General features: G+C 52.3%; 7 protein-coding genes across 7 annotated transcripts; 1 reads left to right on the top strand and 6 right to left on the bottom strand.

Moving 5' to 3' along the window:
* Positions 1-3: 3 nt before the first annotated feature.
* On the bottom strand, positions 4-1706 carry V1518DRAFT_417636 (uncharacterized protein). Its single transcript, XM_066904357.1, has 2 exons — positions 1421-1706; positions 4-1367 (listed from the first exon to the last, which is right to left on the bottom strand). The coding sequence occupies exons 1-2, from the start codon at positions 1630-1632 to the stop codon at positions 155-157; spliced, it is 1425 nt and encodes a 474-aa protein (XP_066758981.1). The 5' UTR covers positions 1633-1706; the 3' UTR covers positions 4-154.
* A 336-nt stretch (positions 1707-2042) lies between these two features.
* On the bottom strand, positions 2043-3283 carry V1518DRAFT_441654 (Alpha/Beta hydrolase protein). The gene is made up of 2 exons (XM_066906429.1): positions 2745-3283; positions 2043-2691 (listed from the first exon to the last, which is right to left on the bottom strand). Exons 1-2 carry the CDS (start codon positions 3062-3064, stop codon positions 2196-2198), a joined length of 816 nt encoding a protein of 271 aa, XP_066758980.1. The 5' UTR covers positions 3065-3283; the 3' UTR covers positions 2043-2195.
* V1518DRAFT_417631 (dienelactone hydrolase) lies at positions 3284-4313 on the bottom strand. Its single transcript, XM_066904356.1, has 2 exons — positions 4040-4313; positions 3284-3987 (listed from the first exon to the last, which is right to left on the bottom strand). The coding sequence occupies exons 1-2, from the start codon at positions 4281-4283 to the stop codon at positions 3416-3418; spliced, it is 816 nt and encodes a 271-aa protein (XP_066758979.1). The 5' UTR covers positions 4284-4313; the 3' UTR covers positions 3284-3415.
* Positions 4314-4643: 330 nt separating this feature from the next.
* V1518DRAFT_417628 (uncharacterized protein) lies at positions 4644-6732 on the bottom strand. Its single transcript, XM_066904355.1, has 2 exons — positions 5293-6732; positions 4644-5237 (listed from the first exon to the last, which is right to left on the bottom strand). Exons 1-2 carry the CDS (start codon positions 6519-6521, stop codon positions 4856-4858), a joined length of 1611 nt encoding a protein of 536 aa, XP_066758978.1. The 5' UTR covers positions 6522-6732; the 3' UTR covers positions 4644-4855.
* A 3224-nt stretch (positions 6733-9956) lies between these two features.
* On the bottom strand, positions 9957-11235 carry V1518DRAFT_427737 (uncharacterized protein; the record flags this gene model as incomplete). The annotated part of the gene is made up of 4 exons (XM_066906055.1): positions 9957-10099; positions 10155-10711; positions 10787-11018; positions 11091-11235. The coding sequence occupies 4 exons, from the start codon at positions 11233-11235 to the stop codon at positions 9957-9959; spliced, it is 1077 nt and encodes a 358-aa protein (XP_066758977.1).
* Positions 11236-13332: 2097 nt separating this feature from the next.
* Positions 13333-15363, top strand: V1518DRAFT_288856 (uncharacterized protein). Its single transcript, XM_066901079.1, has 5 exons — positions 13333-13430; positions 13500-13672; positions 13727-13949; positions 14022-14924; positions 14977-15363. Exons 2-5 carry the CDS (start codon positions 13528-13530, stop codon positions 15038-15040), a joined length of 1335 nt encoding a protein of 444 aa, XP_066758976.1. The 5' UTR covers positions 13333-13430; positions 13500-13527; the 3' UTR covers positions 15041-15363.
* V1518DRAFT_417610 (uncharacterized protein) lies at positions 15306-17543 on the bottom strand. The gene is made up of 7 exons (XM_066904354.1): positions 17453-17543; positions 17097-17386; positions 16516-17041; positions 15779-16457; positions 15602-15729; positions 15472-15541; positions 15306-15402 (listed from the first exon to the last, which is right to left on the bottom strand). The coding sequence occupies exons 2-7, from the start codon at positions 17368-17370 to the stop codon at positions 15370-15372; spliced, it is 1710 nt and encodes a 569-aa protein (XP_066758975.1). The 5' UTR covers positions 17371-17386; positions 17453-17543; the 3' UTR covers positions 15306-15369.
* Positions 17544-17579: the final 36 nt, after the last annotated feature.

Here is a 17579-nt window from a genome sequence, read left to right as displayed (position 1 = left end):
TAGTTCTTTCGAATAATTCGACGCCTTAGTTAATCAAAACCTAACTAATGTACAGAAAACATCTCTATGTCTCACAAATCAAAAAGAAGTCCATAAAATATACCATTTACAATCCCATAACATCACAAAGTCCTAAAGTTTAGAATGCAGCTCACTACCGTCGAACCCGTTGGTACTTAACAGTGTAATTTCCAGACATGCTGCTGTATGTGAGAGCGTCACCAGTCGACGCGACAACCGGAGCTGTTGATGTCACAGCGGCAAGAGTTGTCTGCTCGGCCAAAACTGTTGTTGTAGTATTGTCACTCGCGACGCTTGTCGTGATGAATGTCGCACTTGTGGTGTTTGTGTAGCGCGGAGTCGCCGTGCTGCGCGATGACCACGAGCTGCTGGTTGTCACAACAGATGAGTTCATGTAGTAGGTATATAGAGGAATCGTCAAAGTTGAAGATTCTGCGACTGCGGAGGACGAGACCGCCGCGCTTGAAGTCGCCACCGACAAGGTCTCCGATGAAATCATGGCAGCGCTTGTGCTCTCTGGAGTCGCTGATAACGAGTACTCCTCCGAAGAGGAAGAAGTGTGAGAGTCGGAATCGAAAGTAGCAGTTGTTGTTTCAGCGCTTGTCGTCTTTACGCTCTCAGTCGGCGTAGCGCTGGTGCTTGCCTCTATAGTAGAGCTCTCGGTCGTGCGTGAAGGCGAAGACACCTTTGCCGATGCGGTAGTAACAGTAGTCGTCGCGGTCTCAGTAACTGTATCATGCTCCGTAACTGAATACACAACTGTCGAGCTCTTCGTCAACACCGATGTCTTGTAGGTTGTCTCATAATGTGTGCGATATTCGGTGAGCACCGAGGTCACATCGACAATCATAGTGCTTGTCGGCGTAGCATAGACAGTAACTGTCGTCACATCAGGAGTAACCGTGACCGTGATTGCACCTTTATCCGACGAAGATGCCGATGACGACTTCGCCGCCGCTGTGGATAAAGTCGTCGGCTCGGCCGTCACAGTTACGATGGTGACTCCCGACGGGACAACGGTTGTGTATTCAGTCACTGTAAAGTACGTCGTCGAGTCGTCCGTCGTCGACGATGACGGATACGGTGCAGCTGTAATTGTCGTGGTCGCAGTCTCGGTTGCGGTCGCAGTCACCGTCATCTTCTTCGTCTCGACCACCTTCTTGGTGGCAGTCACAGTGGCATCTACGGTCGCGTACCGCGTGATCGTCGCGGTGCTGTAGATGAGCACATCGGTTGTGTATCCAACAGTCACTGTGCTTGTATCTGCATCAGTGACCAGAATAGTAGTAGTCGCAGTCTCGGTCTGTGTGGCCCAGTATGTGGTGGGCATGCAAGTTGTATATACTGTTCAACAGTTAGCTATCGGGCATCCAATAATAACGGCAAGGCAAGCATACCTTCTTCCGACCAAGTTGAAATAGTTCGTGTAAACGGCAAATCTTCATATGTAGTGTATGTGACTGTCGTTGCCTCCGCGCTCGCATCTCCGCCACCGACGAGCACTATCGGATACGCCGAGGTTGAAGTATCCGCAGTGGCAGAGGCAGCTGCCAGAAGCAAACCGGCAACCACAGTCGTCGCTAGGCGACCAGTCGATAACAAACTGACCATTTATACAGCGTATGGAGTGTAAAACCGATGCTGGAGACTTGCGGGGAAGCGATCACCGGTAGCAGCGTGGCAGATGGCAGGCAGGCGAGCGCGAGTGGGAGGGGTGCCGCCCTTATGAACACGCCCTGCACACCCCGCCGATCGGCAAACAAAGTTCCATGCAAATGGCATCTGACGCTGCATCGCGGGCCGCCGTTTTCGGGCATTAGACGGATTCGACGGAGGGGCTTGCAGGTGGCGGACGGCGCGGAGGAGCAAAAGCGGCATGTGAAGGGTCCATTTCCCGTGCGGCGCAGCCACTGTGCCCGAACGGGCGCTGCTCAGGGGCTGCAGCCTCGCCACTCCAGGGCTAGGGCTTGGTGCCAGCCACACAACCCAGCCCCCTGATCCACGCGCCCTTCACTACAAGCTGCGGTGGGCAGGTCTTGCGACCCCGTGCATCACGAGGTCCTAATTTTCCGATAGATCTCTAGTAACGAGTCACTTCATGAAAAGAGATGCACTAGAAGATTCAGATGCCGCGTAGTCTGTATTGCGTACACCATCACACACATACGCAAGCTCTACTTCGACGTATACTTGACAAACCAGTTGAGAACCTGATCCTTTGCCTGGGTCATTCCTTCCTTCACATCTGGCTTTCTCACGTCGCCACGCACAGCAAACCCGTGTTCCATGCCAGTGTAGCTGATGATCTCGTGATCCATGCCAGACTCGCCCAAAGCCTTGCGAATACCGTCTATCGTACGCTCGCTAATGTACGTGTCTTTTTCGCCGAATCCCACGCTCATAGGCACAACAGCCGCGACGTCATCCGGAATTGTCAGCATACTCGGATGCTCCGCGGCGACGGCTGTCATAATTCCCGGTGTCATCTTCGCGGTTCCGAGCGGGAGTGAATACTTTCCGCCCCAGCAGAAACCAACAGCAAACAATGGCAAGTCGGGGTGCTTCTCCTTGAGGTCTCGAGCCAGTTGGAATATCTTGGGCTGCATAACTGCAGGCCGTGTCAGGTACAGAAACGCGGCAATGCGAGGCAGCACCGCCATCCGCTGGTACCTACTTTGAGTTAGACCTCTTTAGACGCATGCCGGATCAGCGAGTACGCATACCATAAGCTCACAAATCCGGGCACCATATCCTCCGTAGTCGCATGAATGCTGTGCATGTAGTCCAACGGGACAGGCTGGAATGGAAACACATTGGGCGTGTACACGATGAAATTGCCCTCCTTCGCGTAGGTGTCCGCAAGCAAGCGCGAGTTGACGAGTTCCCATCCAAAAATGTCGGTCAAGAACAAGATCACGCCCTTCGGCCGCTCCGGAATCGGGGAGACATAGGTATCATAGCCACAGATAGACTGCTCGGAACCCAATGGCTTTCCGTCGTGGAAGAAGCCCGTAATGCACGCCTTGCATGGAAGCGAAGACATTGGATCGAGCTGTTGGATGGTGTAGTCGCCAAGAACGATGACCGCCGTCACCCACGGCCCTTGCGAGGGGACTTATATCCTCCGGCACTCCAAACATAGCTTGCGAAGACAGAGTGATGTTACAGAGAGGAAGCGGTTACAGCAGAGACCGATGCCATCGTATGGAAATACGAGTGGAACCGTCGGTCAAACTTTTGGCCGAGCGATGAATACGATGTACGCCAGGAGTACGCGCAGGTAAGGGTTCTGTGTCGCATCGCGCTTCATGCGGCGCTCTCGTCTCGTGCTTCACGCGACGGACTGGCTTTCAAGTATCTTATCATTAAATCGCACATAGTCATACATCCGCCCCTAGAGGTGCTTGGAAAACCATTCCAGCACCTGCGTCTTCGCGTCCGCCATCGCATTCGCGACCTCCTCCACGCTCGTGTCGCCTCGAACAGCAAACCCATGGATCATGTTCTCATAGATCTTAACCTCCAAGCTGACCTGCTGCTTGCCGTATATGCTCTTCATCTTCTCGATCATAGATAGCGGCGCCAGATCGTCCTTCGTGCCGACGCCAATGCTAACGGGCACGATCGTGTTCTCGATGTCACTCGGTATGCTCATCAGACTGGGATGCAGCGCGGCCACCGCAGTCACGGTTCCGGGCGCGACTTTCTTAGTACCGGCAATCAGAGAAAATCTGCCACCGAAACAGAAGCCAACCGTGAAAATCGGCAGTTCGGGCGAGGTCGCTTTGAGCGCCTCGAGGAACTTCGCAATCAGCGGCGTTGTCACGCCTCCGCGCGCCTTGACCAAAAACGAGAGCACACTTGGCATTGAAGCTGCCTTCTGCATGAACGAATCAAAGAAAGACGGAGCGGACTCCGGAGAAAGAGGTGCATAGGCGTCGAGATACGACAGCGGAATTGGTTGAACTACTCAAGCTTTAGCTCCCGCTTCAACCGGCCAGTTGCAAAACATACTTACATGGGAAATAGTCAGGCACATAGACAATGAACTCTGAGTTTTTCGCATATGCATCCGCGAGCAATCTGGTATTTGGCAACGTCCATCCAAAGATATCGGAAAACACCACGATCACGCCCTTGGGCTCGGCCGGCTTGGGTGCAACATAGACCTTCAGACCGCACAATTCCACTTCCTCACCCAAAGGCTTGCCCGTGTGAATCGTGCCAGACACGCAGTCTTTGCAAGGAAACACGGATGCCATTGTACAGTCGTGTATGAGTGTCAATGAGCTGGTACGAGCCGTTGTTCTGGAGTCCCAAGCTCACGATAATTTCCACCTGCTGCAGGTTAGGGCTTCACTCGGACTAGGCTTGGGCAGTATCGCCGGCAATTTCGCCGCTAGGCGAGATTTGAAAATTGAAGTTTTGTCTAAATTCCGGACGATACAAGTACAGGAAAGCCTTGTTGACTGGCTTGATTTGGCAAGCTGCAGACAGCATCTTCGCTCATGATCTCGGCTTTCTTTCGCAGTTATAGTTCCGATAGCCGAAACTCTACCAACCCTGGCGCTCTCCAACAGCGCGACTCCGCTCGACATCATTCTTGACCGGCGATTTCTTCCCCCAGCATTGATATGCGAGTGCGTTCCAATATTCTATATACGAGAGCTAATGATACAATATGTAAAGGTTTTGGTATACAAACAAACGCATAGCAGACGCTCATGTTCAGTGTTAACTCCTAGACTCCCAATGCGGTCCACCCAGTCTTCTATAAGCGGCCAGAATATTCCTTTGAAGTGTTCAGGAGACGATATAAATGAAAAAGAGAAGATCACAACACCGTCGCCACCGTAGCCGTTTTCAGCTCGCGTTGCCCTCGTCGCGAGGATCCGCGCTTGCTTGCTGCACGTGCCCGTCGCTCCTCTCGTTTCCGCTGGCGCAGCTCTTGCTCGATTCGTTGCTTCTCGAGCTTCTTGTTCAACCGCGAGCCGGGCTTCTCGTGTACAAGCTTTTCGTGCCGGTTGCGGGAGTCCTTGCGCGGGAAGGCTTTGTTACAGCACCAGCTGTACGAGCAGGAGTACTTGGCGGGATCGTGCTGGTGCTTGATATGGCGCGAGCACTCGTTGCGGTTGGGAAAGCCAACCAGAGACCACGGACATGTCGCTTCGGTGCACTTGAAGGGGCGATCAAGATTCTCCATATTGATATGTTGACTTCGTGAGAGTTAGCGGCATAATTTCCAGCTGCAATCGCACAGTGACAACTTACTTGAACAGATCCATTGTGGCAAATTTATTTGTGCAGTGCGAGCATCGGAACAAGCCTTTCTTCGTGCGAGTCATTTTTGCGTTTAACATCGTCATGATATCCTTGGTATGCTCGCTGTTCCTCGGCAGCTCCTGGTTGCCCTTTGGCAGCTCTCGCAACCGACTCGGCGCTGCGTTTGAATTCGACATCAAGTGGGTGTACTGCATTTCCGGTGCTGATTGCGCGTTGCATCCGATGTAATTCATGTCTGAAGCCGCCACGCTGTATCCATTGTCATAATAGCTCACAGGCTCGCTGTATGAGCTGGACATTGGCTCGCCTACGCTAAACATGCCAAAGCTATCAATAATGTTCTGTTTGACGCTCATTTTCCGGGGAATCGCCACCACTGCTTGCCGTCTTGAGTCCGGATTGTAGGTCGGATCGTCGTCGTTGTCGTCGTCGAGATCTTCGTCATCGTCGTCATCGTCTTCCAGATCGTCGTCGTCGAGGTCGTCGTCATCAGCATTCACGCCTCTATCTGATTCGCCATCGGAGACCGAATGATCGCGAGATGACTCGCTGCCATGGTAGTCCGAGTCCTCATACGAATTGCAGCCCTCCAGCAGTGCTCCATGTGGCGGAACTGAGCGCGGATCGGTAGGTGCAGGCATGTGAGTGTACTGAGACCGGTCGCTGCCCGGTTCTTCGCGGTAGTGCTGCGTCGTGTCTATTGTGTATGTGACTGGTACTGGTTCTGGCTGCTGCCGTGGCTCGTCGAGCGAATACGTGGCCCATTTGTGACGTTGCTGGCGGTTGAACTCGGCAGGGCTAGAGTAGAGGCTGCTATGCGCGTCTGTGGACTCGTGGATATCAGCTGGGACAGCGTCGGGGGGCATAAGCGTCTCCGCATAGAAGTAATCGGGCAGCATGCCAATTGCCACGCCGGCAGTCTGATCGTACTGCTGCTCTATTCCCATGGCATGGTAGTCAGGCATCATTGCGCTGGCGCCAGCTGCAGGGTGTGCAGGGTTGAGTCCGCTCACGCCCGGGACATCTGAGAAGGAAGGACGGAAGTTGGTCAAAAACAGCTCCGAGAGACGGCGCTCAGCGAAGATGTCGGGCGGAATGGACACGGCACCGGGGTAGTCTGCCAGGTTGCGGTGCTCAACGTCCTGGCCGAGGGAGAGGAAGGTGTTCGACCAGAGGAAGTCGATGGCAGAGGAGCGGCGGCGCGTGCTGGACATCATCGAAGGTAGAACAATAGGACGAACAAAGCCAAGGAGCAAGAAAGGAGTGACGGCGCGAGGTGTAGAGGCGGTGGTGATAAGCGCAGCGGAGAACGCGGAAGATATATGCAACTAGGGCTGTACGCGCAGCAGCGAAGTGAAGCGCGCGCCTCTGCCTGTTCGGGCCTGGTCCCGCAGGTTCATCCAGGGCGCCGGGCCCCAGAGAGACACGTTACGCCGGTGTTCCGGGAGCGGGGCGATCAGATCCGGACTAGCACGGAACCTTAGCTTGCCATGCGCGAACCTTGCCTGGCGGTGCGCCGTGCCACGTGCTGTCCGGGTTGTGGCTGCCGTAGCCATGTCGGGCCTAGTGCGCTCGCGTGGTCAGCAGCCGCTGCACACGCGGTTGCCACGCGAGCTCAACGGACCACGCTCAGATTCAGCACTGCCACCCAGCCGCTCATTTTGCAGCGGGCTGCAGCGGGCTCCCAGGTCCTGATTCGGTGTGGGCTGCACACTGCGCAAGGCCGTCACGGTCTACAGATCATGAGTCCGCCAATGGGTTGGAGTGAAGGGGAGGGTGCGGCGCCCCGGTGCAGCATGGAACACTGTTAGCCAGCGGGGAACACGCTAGCGCTGATGTAGACACGCGCACTACAACCGCCAACAACAGAGACCGAACAGGAGAGAGCCAAAAAGGGGGGACGGCGAACTTAACGTACTTGTGCGCGTGGTATCCCGCCATTAAGCCACGGACACACGTCGCCGTTGTCTGCCGGGGTATATGATACCCAACGTCGCGCGCCACACGCAACCGCGGGTCGCCCTGGCGCTTGCTCGTCGTCATCGCTCTCAGGGCCTGCTCTTCGCCGCTCCTTTGGCGCACTGCGATCATATCAATTCAAAGATTCCCGGCCAATACAGGCCGCAGTAGCGAAGGGGGAAGCCGCGGAGCAAAGCTTGCCTGCTCGCTGTGCGTTGGCAATACCTTTACTGTGCGTAGCCTCGCCCCCGTGGACCCGCGATGCTACGGCCGTTCCGCTGGCGTGTTCATCTGAGACACGCCTGCCCTTCTCGGATTTTCTTACATCCGTCTCGGCCACCCTCATCATCGCTTGACCACTTCATCTAGCGATAGCAGCTAGGTTAAAATTATGACGACTCTCATCTTCGCTTGTCCATTGCGATCCTGAAACGAACCCGCCGGTTTGGAGTCGCCTACACATGGAGTTCCGCCATTTTCTAGAAGCAGCTTGTCGCCCCACCCTTCGGTGGTTCGGCAGTTCACTTGGAACCCCTCTCCCCTGCTTCTTTGCCCACCTTGGCTGTCTCCCGCACTGCTGGACCGCCGGCGCGTACCGTCGTTCCTGCTCGCTTACCCAGTCAAATTACTGTGTGTCCATTCGACACGCAATACCTGCAACAATTCAATCATCCTGCAGATCCTGTAGTCAAACACCAAATTTTCCACGTTCCTTACGTTACAAAACAGGTGAAGGCCGGTGTCCGCGGACAGCCTTGGCTGTCCAACCACTCTGGGCATGGAGCCCCTCTATCGCCACTCACTGCGGGCCGTCTCGCAAAACACGGCAACCCTTGCGACGTTTGTCACATACCGTCGTTGAGAGATTGGTTCTACTGTAGTCACCGACAGAGAGCCCCTGTGTATTTTTCGGTCACGCTCCCCGCGGCCGCATCGCGAGCATGCCGAGACAAAACGTATATGCCCGCCAGAGCAAATTGAGAAGGATCCCGAACACGCTGCGCTGAAATGTTCGAAGCCCCATTTCCAGCATGTTGTGGCAGCATGACTCCCTGAGTCTTTCGGGGGTTTGCTCCCGCCAAACACACACGTCGAACACATGATTCCAGACCAATTTCGGTAGACGCCGCAACACGGAAAAACTCCACGACGATGAGCTGCCGGCAACTCACAACCTTTTCCGTCCAAAAGCACATCTGGTTCGCAAATGTGGCTGGCTGTGCTTGGCTGTCTCGCCTGGAAGACCACTTTCAGTGTTTCCAACATCAAACGCGCTGTATTTTTCTCTATTGAGACTGTTGTCGTCATCGTCGTCTCTCGTCGAGCTCAGCATTCTGTCTCGCAGAATTTCGGTTATGGTCATTTCTTGCTGTCAAGGTGCGGCTGCTTCTTCGACGAAAGGCCCCAACCCATTGTGCCTGGCTTCCATGCCCGCACAGGCGTCCAGACGAACATTCAGTGGTATGCGCTATGTGATATGTTCCAAGGCGAGCCATAGCCGATGATGACCTCAGAACACCCTGCGCAGTCTAGAGGTAACCACAAACGCGCAACTGCAAACGTGCGCAACCCCGCCGACGACAAAGATCGAGCACGGCCTGCATACCCCTGCGATCACGTTCCACAAAATAAACACCAAACTCACTCTGTACAGTCAAGGAATTTCGATTCCACAATAGCAATCACGCGCCTCTTGCCTAGCAAAGGCTGGATGGTCTGCAGTCGCGAGGAAGTGTCGCGTGTTATCGGCACTTGCCGCGCCACTGCAGGTTATGATAAATACTGTATAAGATCTGTCCTAACTCCCAACGCTGAGCTTCAGACGCACTTTCCGTCTGCCGTCCAAGACGAGCCTACACAACAAGGGAGAGACTCTATTCATCACCACATCCTAGCCAGCACACAATATGATTACTCTAGATTCGCATATATCATTCGCATACCTCACTCAATTTAGTGCGAGCGAAACTCGATGTGTCTTCAATATACGCTTGCGCCACGGGATTCTGGCGAATTCGGCCGGGCGCGCGCTGTCGTCGTCCTGCAGATTGACGCGAAAAAATATGGATCCCCCGACAGCCGGCGTGCCGCGACATCCCATAATATCCAGCCTGTAGTTGGGGAACAGCCAATAGGAACTGTGCTAGGCCTGTCGGTCAAGAATGACCCTACCTGGTGAGAACTGCAGTCGGATGGATCGGCCAGGTTTTGCTATTTTCTCACGACCTTCATCTGCCGCCGGATCTTGATTCTATGCGACGAGTGGAAATCATAATAATATTCAAGACCCTTACAGCTAGAACTGTCCGATTCCTTTCTTCCAGGAGACCTGGATTAAGCGGGCACGCGTCCGGTGGCATCTCTCGGCGATCTGCCGCTGTGGCTCCCATCGTAAGTTTTCTCATGCCCGGTCGTCCTCCGCAGGAAGCAGCGGAAACTGCCATGTCTCCGACGCCGATCAGAAAACTATGCCGTCTCTAAACTGTACAAACTAATCGGCCATGCTTGCTCACCACGCCGCCTCTGCGTCCGCGTGCACGGCAACGAGCTTCTACGCCACCACCTCCTGTTTCGACGAGCAAAAAGCAAAGAGCGCACCAAAGGCCATGTATTCATTTCTTTTCCTCGCATAATTCTGCATTGCTTGTCCATTGACATTTGTCATCAGTCCATTTTGTGACCACTCCGTGGCCTTAGTCTGGCCCACGCTGCCGCTTGTTGCCGTGCGGGTTGCCATCATTGCCTTGCCATCCCCCGGGTCCCCCGGGGCCGCCTTGGCCGTCCTGGCCTTTGAAAAAAGCCGGATTGAAATGGGGTTGGGGGAATCCTTGCTGAGCTGAAAAAAAGTTAGCGTTTCCCGTGGAAGACAAGAGCAAATCTGGAAAACTCACGGAATCCACCGAAGCCCATCATCGGGTTGAATCCGCCTTCCATGCCGCCCCGACCACGTCCGCCGCCCATGCCCGGGCCAATACCGGGACCCATGCCCGGGCCCATGCCGGGGCCCATTCCGCCGCCCATTCCGCCGCCCATTCCGCCTCCTCCCATGCCACCGCGCCCATGCATCCCCATGCCGCCGCGGCCTTGTCCTTGAAAGCCAAACATATTCATCGGCATACCATTGAAGCCCATAGGCATGCCCGGGTTGAAAGGTATGCCACCGGGCATATTCATGTTGCCGCCACCGCGGCCGCCATAATTTCCTCGCGGCACATATCCGCCGCGACCGCCGCGCTGATTCATGCCGCCACGCATGCCCATGCCGCCGCGATCCATCATGCCGCCGTTCATGTCATTCATTCGATTCCGCGGCGCTGGGTCCTTGGGGACCATGCGGTACGGATTATTATTGGGGTTGTGGTACAGAGCTGGAAACTTCGTGGTGCTCTCAACAAAGTGTTTCACCGCCGTCGCTGCTTGCGGACTGATAAACTCCAGAAACACGGCGCTAGAGTCCATGTTAACCACTGCTCATACTCCACCGCGCAAAAAGCAACTCCAGAAAAAGCAAAAGCACGCTCACCCGCGGGATTTGCCGTTAGCCTTGTGCTCGTTGAATGTCAGCTCTTTCAGCTCAAGTTCCGCGCCTGCTCTGGCCGCCCACCCTCGCACATCTTCCTCTGTAGTCCACCAGTCAAGCTCAGAGATTGACAGTGCCGGTGAGGCATTTCCGTCAACTGGCCGATCGTCAGGCTGCTCGTGCTGAACAAGCACCATCCAGCGTCCTCCTGATGGCTGATTTGACTTTGATTCATCTGTATCAACAATTAGTCGGTACCCTCACCTGGTGCGGCACTGGCGATGGGCAAAATTTCAGACGAACAAACCTTCTGGGATATTCACATCGAGGTCATCGTGATCAGCGCCAGAATTGCCAACCTGCGTAGTCGGCTTGGAACTGGACATGGGGGTGTCGTCCAGTAAGTTCTCGTCGTCGTAGATATCGATATCGTAATTATAGTCGTCTGCCATTGTGCATAGATGATTTAGCTTCCAATCTTGCGATAATGTCGCGCAGAAAGATGCTTTATGGTATATTCGATCTGCCAGAGACAGGCCGGTCAGTATTTGTGTCACAAATTCATGCGGACAGCAGCACCCACGATCCTGATAGAAAAGCAAGCACGCACAAGTTCACAGCTCCACGTGCGAATCACAGCTGAAGCAATATACACTGGCGTCGCGTGAATTGATAGTTGTGTAAGTGCAACTTTGGTCTCACGCGCGGTCTGACAACTGGAGCCTTAAGTTCGTAATATACAGACGTTACGATCGTCTCTATATCAGGGATGATCAAGCAGTGTAGTTAAACCTATAAATCAGTGGATGATATATTAATACAACCGTTGTCTTAGAATATGCACAAATCGATGATCGCCCCTAGTCGACAGTCATAGCATGATCCGGCATTGTAGCGACGCCCGAACGAAAGTATGATTGAGCATACAAAAAATAAGAAGTATTATACCTTTGATGCAAACCCAAGAACAAATGATTGGTAGAGTAGTCTTCTGCACAGATTTTCGATGCGACGCTGCAAACTCAGCCTCCACAAATATTGAATGATTAGTCTTCTAACAGACGCGGCCCGTTAACAAGAGAAACAATCAGTAAACGCAGAGCGGCCAGTCAAACGGTTAAACAGAAATCAACTGTGTGCGACTCGACAAACAAGCGCTGCGAACAACAACACCGTGAGGAAACTAGGAATACAAGAGTCGAAAGCGTGTTTGCCGCTGAAGGAGCTCTGCTTCCCGGGGCTTGCGTAAGCCTGAGAATGATATGCGTGAAGACAGCATACCAGACGGCATGCTGGTCGTTTGCCCTGACCCTTGATCACGTATGGATCACCAATCACAAAAGTAGCAATTTCCCCGCCAGAGCGATTTAAAGTTTGTTAGGACAACGACGTGTACTGCTTGCGCCCGACGCGCGCCCACCTCTGTCTTGCACCTGCTAGTCTTAGCACCACGCCAACACCCTCGAAAAAGCTTCGACCGTCATGTATTTGCTTTTTCCATCGCGATGTGGAAATTGTGGCGTGTACTCGAGATGAGCGACAGCTGGCACGACCGGTCATTGCAGACGAATACGAGACAGCTTGGACGCGCCGTATTCGCAAAGTTGCTGTCCTGCCTCGTGGCGCTACGATTTCGCTACACTACTCCGATTCTGATTGATTCAGTGACAACAGCTTGAACTCATGGATTCAACGAGCGCTGCTGATGGTCAGATCTGGGAAGATGTCCACGGCCGATCCATACCATTTTTCCATAGCGGATCTGCGCCTGTCGATACCAACTTTTGCAACAAAGCCACTGCTGAAGTCACGAACTGACCGCGCCCCATCCAGTCCAGTCCAGGTCAGGTCAGGTGAGCTGCGGGGCAGTTTGCCATCGAACGAGGAAAGTGCGTACTTCTCCATGCTCGAGCGGCAGTAGCGATACCAAGGATGATCAGCTGGATAACTACATAATTATTTCGACGTGTTATTAACCATTTTTTCAATACGCGATTTGGTTCAATTGTTAATTATCTAAGCAAGCGGACAGTTTTGGTGTCTTAATTGTAAAAATTTGCGAAATGCAGTTCTATGCGCTGAAATACACTGACGGTTGATCAATCCAGAATTTGAAGCAACCAAACCGATGGGCTTTGACTATGCTACCACTCCATAGACACATCTTTCAATCTAGCCCACCACAGAGCAGTTCCGCAGGTCACCAGATTGGGATTCCGCATCGGCGTGAGCCGGTGCGGCCGTGCGTCTTCTCCGCACGGAAGAAGCACAAAAACGAACGAAGAACCTCGATTTGCCACAGTTTTGACTGTACCTGGCTCGTTTTATGGTCTGCCACGTGCGGTGCCGCATTGTACTCAAACCCAAATTGTGTACCCTCAAACTTGGTTCCGCATGACTGCGGCGTGGTCCTTTCTCGGTAATTCTTGCTTGTTTGTGCGCCGCGGGAACAAACTTCGTGCTCCGGTGGTTGCGAGCCTTAGTATAAGCCAAGAAGGGACCTAGGAGAAGGCGCTATCTTATAAGTCTTGACGATTCCCATCGGACATGACCCTCCGTCTCGTTGGATTCCACTACTATATCTTCTATCAAGTCGCTTCCGATACTACTAAGACTATAGCAATATTGTCCGAGACTCAAACTTAAGGTACGCTTCCAATACTTCGCCATATCTCAGATATATGAGTTCTAACATTACTTGGTTCCGCGCCATCAGTTTCTCGTGACGTTCTTCAGCCTTCGCTATGCCTCACTTCCCACTTGAATGCACGCGCACTATCCGGACTCTGGACTTGACAAATCTGGATGATACCTTTGCCGATGTTGAGCGCAGATACAGCAACAAACTTGTTGTTGGACGACCGACTTCTCTGAAGTCATATCTATTGGGTGAGTCCTCCTTCTTCGCATTCAGAAATGCCTGCTTGTCTTACGTCGACTCAGATGCCGCTGTTCCATTCACCGCATGTTGCCCGAACGCTGAGGAGCTCAAAGTCGGAGCCGACATCGTGGATAGTCAGACGTCAATGATCACATGTCTTCAGTACTTGCATAAGCTTACTACTCTCGACATACAAGGCGCTACCATTGGTCTAGGCAGCTTCTCTGGAGCCGCCGCTAAAGTCAACTGCCAGAATTTGAGAGAGATCCGAATTCGGTGCTCGCAGTAAGTGATATCTGTGTTATGTTGGGCTATTTCATATCGGGTGTTCCGCGGAATCTAACAGGCTTCCCCAAGGTCACTCCCTTATGAGAACGCACACATCGCCAATTTTTTGAAGTCGCTGCGCCCGGACTCATTAACGCATATCATGATCACCGGAATTTCTCAGTCTGCTGCGCTCAAGAATCTCGTTGAAGGAATCAGCGCTCACTGCAACAGCATTGAGTCGCTTCGCCTCCACGGTACCTCCAAGCGCATTTTTAGCGACTTTGCTGCCGTTGGATTTACGCCTTTTCTTGAGGAGCTCGAGATTATTACAACGAGCTCAGCTCCCATGTCGAAGACTTCACGCGACCTGTTCGCCAACTGGTTGATGTATTGCCCGACAATTTCCACACTTTCGCTTAAGGGCCATGACGTCATGTACTTGTGCCACGAGTTCTTGACCCGTCCATTCAATGAGTTGAAGACATTGAAGTTGGAAACGACGCGCAGCGAAGAAATTCCGCTATTCCACTATGATCTATTTTTCCGAGCTCTTGCCAGTTGTGACGACCTCGAGGACTTCTCTATCACCGATTCTCTCGTTCGATGGACCGAAGGCGCCAAGATCAGACTCTCCGGTGCTCTTAAGCACCTTCGTGGGCTCAAGAGACTTGAACTGAACATTCACGGACTCGCTGGCTGCGAAGTTTCTGCCATCTTAGAGGCGCTACCGATGCTGCGAGACTTCACATTTAGCTCTGGGTTGACTGACGACATTCTCAAGTCGCTTTATCACAATGATCACACGCGAAGTTTGACTAGCCAGATTTACCCGTCGACTATCTCGGCGGACGTGTTGACAAAATTATTCGAGACTCGCGATGACGATGATCAACTTCCAATTGTGGTAACCATGGAGGCTGGTTCTACGATCATGGACAGTGAAGAACATGGATTTTCTCGATCTTATGAGAGCTATAACGGAGTGCCAAAGTTCGTTTACTACCACGAATCGGGAGTTTGTTCTGCTGAGATTCTCATCAAGATGGACTACAAGTGTCCGACATTCCACAACATCCGCAAGCGATCAACCAGCCCAAATATCTTGAGCTTCGAGCCGCGAAGGAGTTTATCAGAGTCGCCTACTTGGGAATATCTGGACACGGATACTATTTCGTTCGACAGAATCGAAGGTCGCGACATAGAGACGTATGATCCTTCAGAAAGCGAGGACGAGGGAAATGAGGGAGTTGAATGCGACATGATCATCTAGATATAGGAGCATCAGATTTGATTCCTTTTGATGACACAATGATATGAGGCGTTTTGACAGGAATGGAGTTGGATTTAGGATAACTTATGTAATATAATATATATGGCTCAATATGTTCACATTAATCTCAACTAATTTACCTACATTTTCTCCCACTGATCGTCCTTACTCTTCTTCGTCTGTGTAATGCGCACTCGGCTGTCATGGACTGGTTAGAATATGCCATATTAATGCGCGCTCAGAAGAGTGAAGGGCGCAAAGACTCACATTACTTTCTTGCAAAAAGCCTCTAGACACGTTAACAGCTTTAAATACAACCGGCATCCGGGTCATAGTCCTAAGCAGTAGTTACTATTAGTACGCCTTGAGAACTAAACATAGAATCCAAATATTTTACCTGATATAATGCTGCTTCATATTTCGTGCTTTGTCCTTTAGGTTCATATGAGAATGGCCTATTAGTACAGCAAAGCCGGTATGATCGTGCCCAGTCGCCTTGAGATCCTTATCGGCCCGCTCGATATCCTTTGAAAGTCAGCTCTAGCGTTTCAAAGCGGAACTAATCGAATCGTACAGTAATCATCGCGGACCACTTCGTAGCATGTAGTTCCATCAAACGAATCAAAATGCTCTCCATGTCAGGCGTCCATCGTCTGCGTCGCCTTTGAATAAGCCCACTCTTAGTCTTGCCATTGGTCCTCATCCTCTTCACTAAAGGGGAATCTGGCAAATCTGTGTCGAACTCGATATCTTCGTCTTCAGAAGAGTCATGCTCGGCAACAGGCAAGGGTTCAGGAGTTGGCACAGGCGCTTGCCCCGTCGCAAAACCGTCATCTGCAATTAACGGTTTCGCTCGAAGTTTGCGATGCCGTTTCACTGAACTTACATATTCACTCGCCTCTTCAACTGATTGTGCTTCAGCATCTTCTGCCCGCCGTTCGTCGTTACTGTGGCCGTTGGGTGTCTCGCCAGTGGTCTCCTGGGAATCGAATGCGACCTTCAGACGATTAGGCTGCGGGTCAATGAACCTCCTGCGCTGCGTTCGTCTTAGGACGCTTACCGGCTCCTCAGTCAAAGCAGCCTGCGTAACTGTACCAGCGTTCGCTTTGGGAGGAGTATCGAGTGCGCCGGGTAAAGAGTCATCGTCTTTCTGTAACGGTGGCGAGGAAGGGAGAGCATCCTTTCCGAAATCCACTTCGGTAGCCAAGCCATTATTGTAGCGAACCGCCAGCATTGCTTGCGGCGACTGCTCCCTAAGGATCTTCATCAGACTTGAAATCCCAATACAGGCGAGAAATCATCAACACTCACAATAAATCACCTTTTAGCTCGCAATAGCGCTCGCTAACCCAAACGGTAAACTCTTTGATAAAGACCAAGTACGGGAATTCCTCACGAAGAGACTGACAAGTTTTGATCCAGTTGTCATCTCTGAGTAGAATTTCTTGTAACCTTTCCACCCGCGCAGCGTTCTGCGGTAAAATCATCTGCTGCTCTGGTACAGATAATTTCAAGTCCTTAGGTCTCGACGTCAAGTGCGCTTCGTGTTCTGTACATATCCATACGAAGATCTGAATTGCAAGTTGCACCTCAATCGATTCAGTGAATTCGCTGCGCGGACATCCAAAAGCGGAGGGAAAAAAATAAAAAATAGCGCCAAATATATCGTACGGGGGCGAACCTTTAGTAACACAATTAGCTAAGTGGAATACAACTTGTGCGAGGTTGATCTTATAGACGAGAGTGCTGTACGCATCCCGCCCAAATGCGGCGTTGATGAGGTTCGCATTGACAAATGGATGATTCTCAACTGAACAGCCAAACGCAGTTATGTGAGCTATATAAACTCAATTAATATTGAGCAGCTGCAGTTGCATTGACCTGTTTCATACCATCGAGGAGTGTCAGGAGTTGGTTGGCTCTTCTGTCCACGAGAATATCTGATGGCGCATCAGCCGCATAGAGAGTTACATCCCTCTGTAACAGTCTGGCCATCAAGTCGTCCGCGTATCTCTCGATCACATCGGCATAGTCCTCGATCTGGGACTTGTCCACGGTCGAAACATTTCCGATATGGAGCCAAACATCCTTCTTGGCGGGATCATCAACGTAGGGGGCGAACAAAGTGGCCTTGGAGCCTATGTGTATTCCCAACAGACGCTCCATGCGGTCCGGCGTCTGTCTACCCGCCATTACGTCAACAATGCTTTCCAAACTCCAACACCTGAGCACCTTTCTTAATTCTTACCTGATTGCGAATCGGTGACTCTGTCTGAGACGAAGCCGGTCTCTGCGAAACCACGACCGAAATGGTGAGGGCAATGTCAACAATCAAGTTGCGAGGGTTAGCTCCTAGGGTTATGTGGCTCTAGGGT

This window comes from Limtongia smithiae (assembly GCF_038497785.1).
Source record: "Limtongia smithiae strain NRRL Y-17922 unplaced genomic scaffold V1518scaffold_7, whole genome shotgun sequence".
Taxonomy (NCBI): Eukaryota; Fungi; Ascomycota; class Lipomycetes; order Lipomycetales; family Lipomycetaceae; genus Limtongia; species Limtongia smithiae.
The sequence above is the reverse complement of the archived record's forward strand: the minus strand, read 5'-3'. Positions and strand labels throughout refer to the sequence as shown.

Coding starts and splice junctions, on each gene's coding strand:
- V1518DRAFT_288856 (XM_066901079.1), top strand. CDS start 13,528: ATGCCTCACTTCCCACTTGAATGCACGCGCACTATCCGGACTCTGGAC. Junction 13,673..13,726: donor TCTGAAGTCATATCTATTGG/GTGAGTCCTCCT, acceptor ACGTCGACTCAG/ATGCCGCTGTTCCATTCACC. Junction 14,925..14,976: donor AGCTATAACGGAGTGCCAAA/GTTCGTTTACTA, acceptor ATTCTCATCAAG/ATGGACTACAAGTGTCCGAC.
- V1518DRAFT_417610 (XM_066904354.1), bottom strand. CDS start 17,370: ATGGAGCGTCTGTTGGGAATACACATAGGCTCCAAGGCCACTTTGTTC. Junction 16,458..16,515: donor GAGCTAAAAGGTGATTTATT/GTGAGTGTTGAT, acceptor GAAGATCCTTAG/GGAGCAGTCGCCGCAAGCAA. Junction 15,730..15,778: donor AGTGGTCCGCGATGATTACT/GTACGATTCGAT, acceptor TGACTTTCAAAG/GATATCGAGCGGGCCGATAA.
- V1518DRAFT_417631 (XM_066904356.1), bottom strand. CDS start 4,283: ATGGCATCCGTGTTTCCTTGCAAAGACTGCGTGTCTGGCACGATTCAC. Junction 3,988..4,039: donor TGTGCCTGACTATTTCCCAT/GTAAGTATGTTT, acceptor AAGCTTGAGTAG/TTCAACCAATTCCGCTGTCG.
- V1518DRAFT_417636 (XM_066904357.1), bottom strand. CDS start 1,632: ATGGTCAGTTTGTTATCGACTGGTCGCCTAGCGACGACTGTGGTTGCC. Junction 1,368..1,420: donor ATTTCAACTTGGTCGGAAGA/AGGTATGCTTGC, acceptor TAACTGTTGAAC/AGTATATACAACTTGCATGC.
- V1518DRAFT_417628 (XM_066904355.1), bottom strand. CDS start 6,521: ATGATGTCCAGCACGCGCCGCCGCTCCTCTGCCATCGACTTCCTCTGG. Junction 5,238..5,292: donor GCCACAATGGATCTGTTCAA/GTAAGTTGTCAC, acceptor ACTCTCACGAAG/TCAACATATCAATATGGAGA.
- V1518DRAFT_441654 (XM_066906429.1), bottom strand. CDS start 3,064: ATGTCTTCGCTTCCATGCAAGGCGTGCATTACGGGCTTCTTCCACGAC. Junction 2,692..2,744: donor CCCGGATTTGTGAGCTTATG/GTATGCGTACTC, acceptor AACTCAAAGTAG/GTACCAGCGGATGGCGGTGC.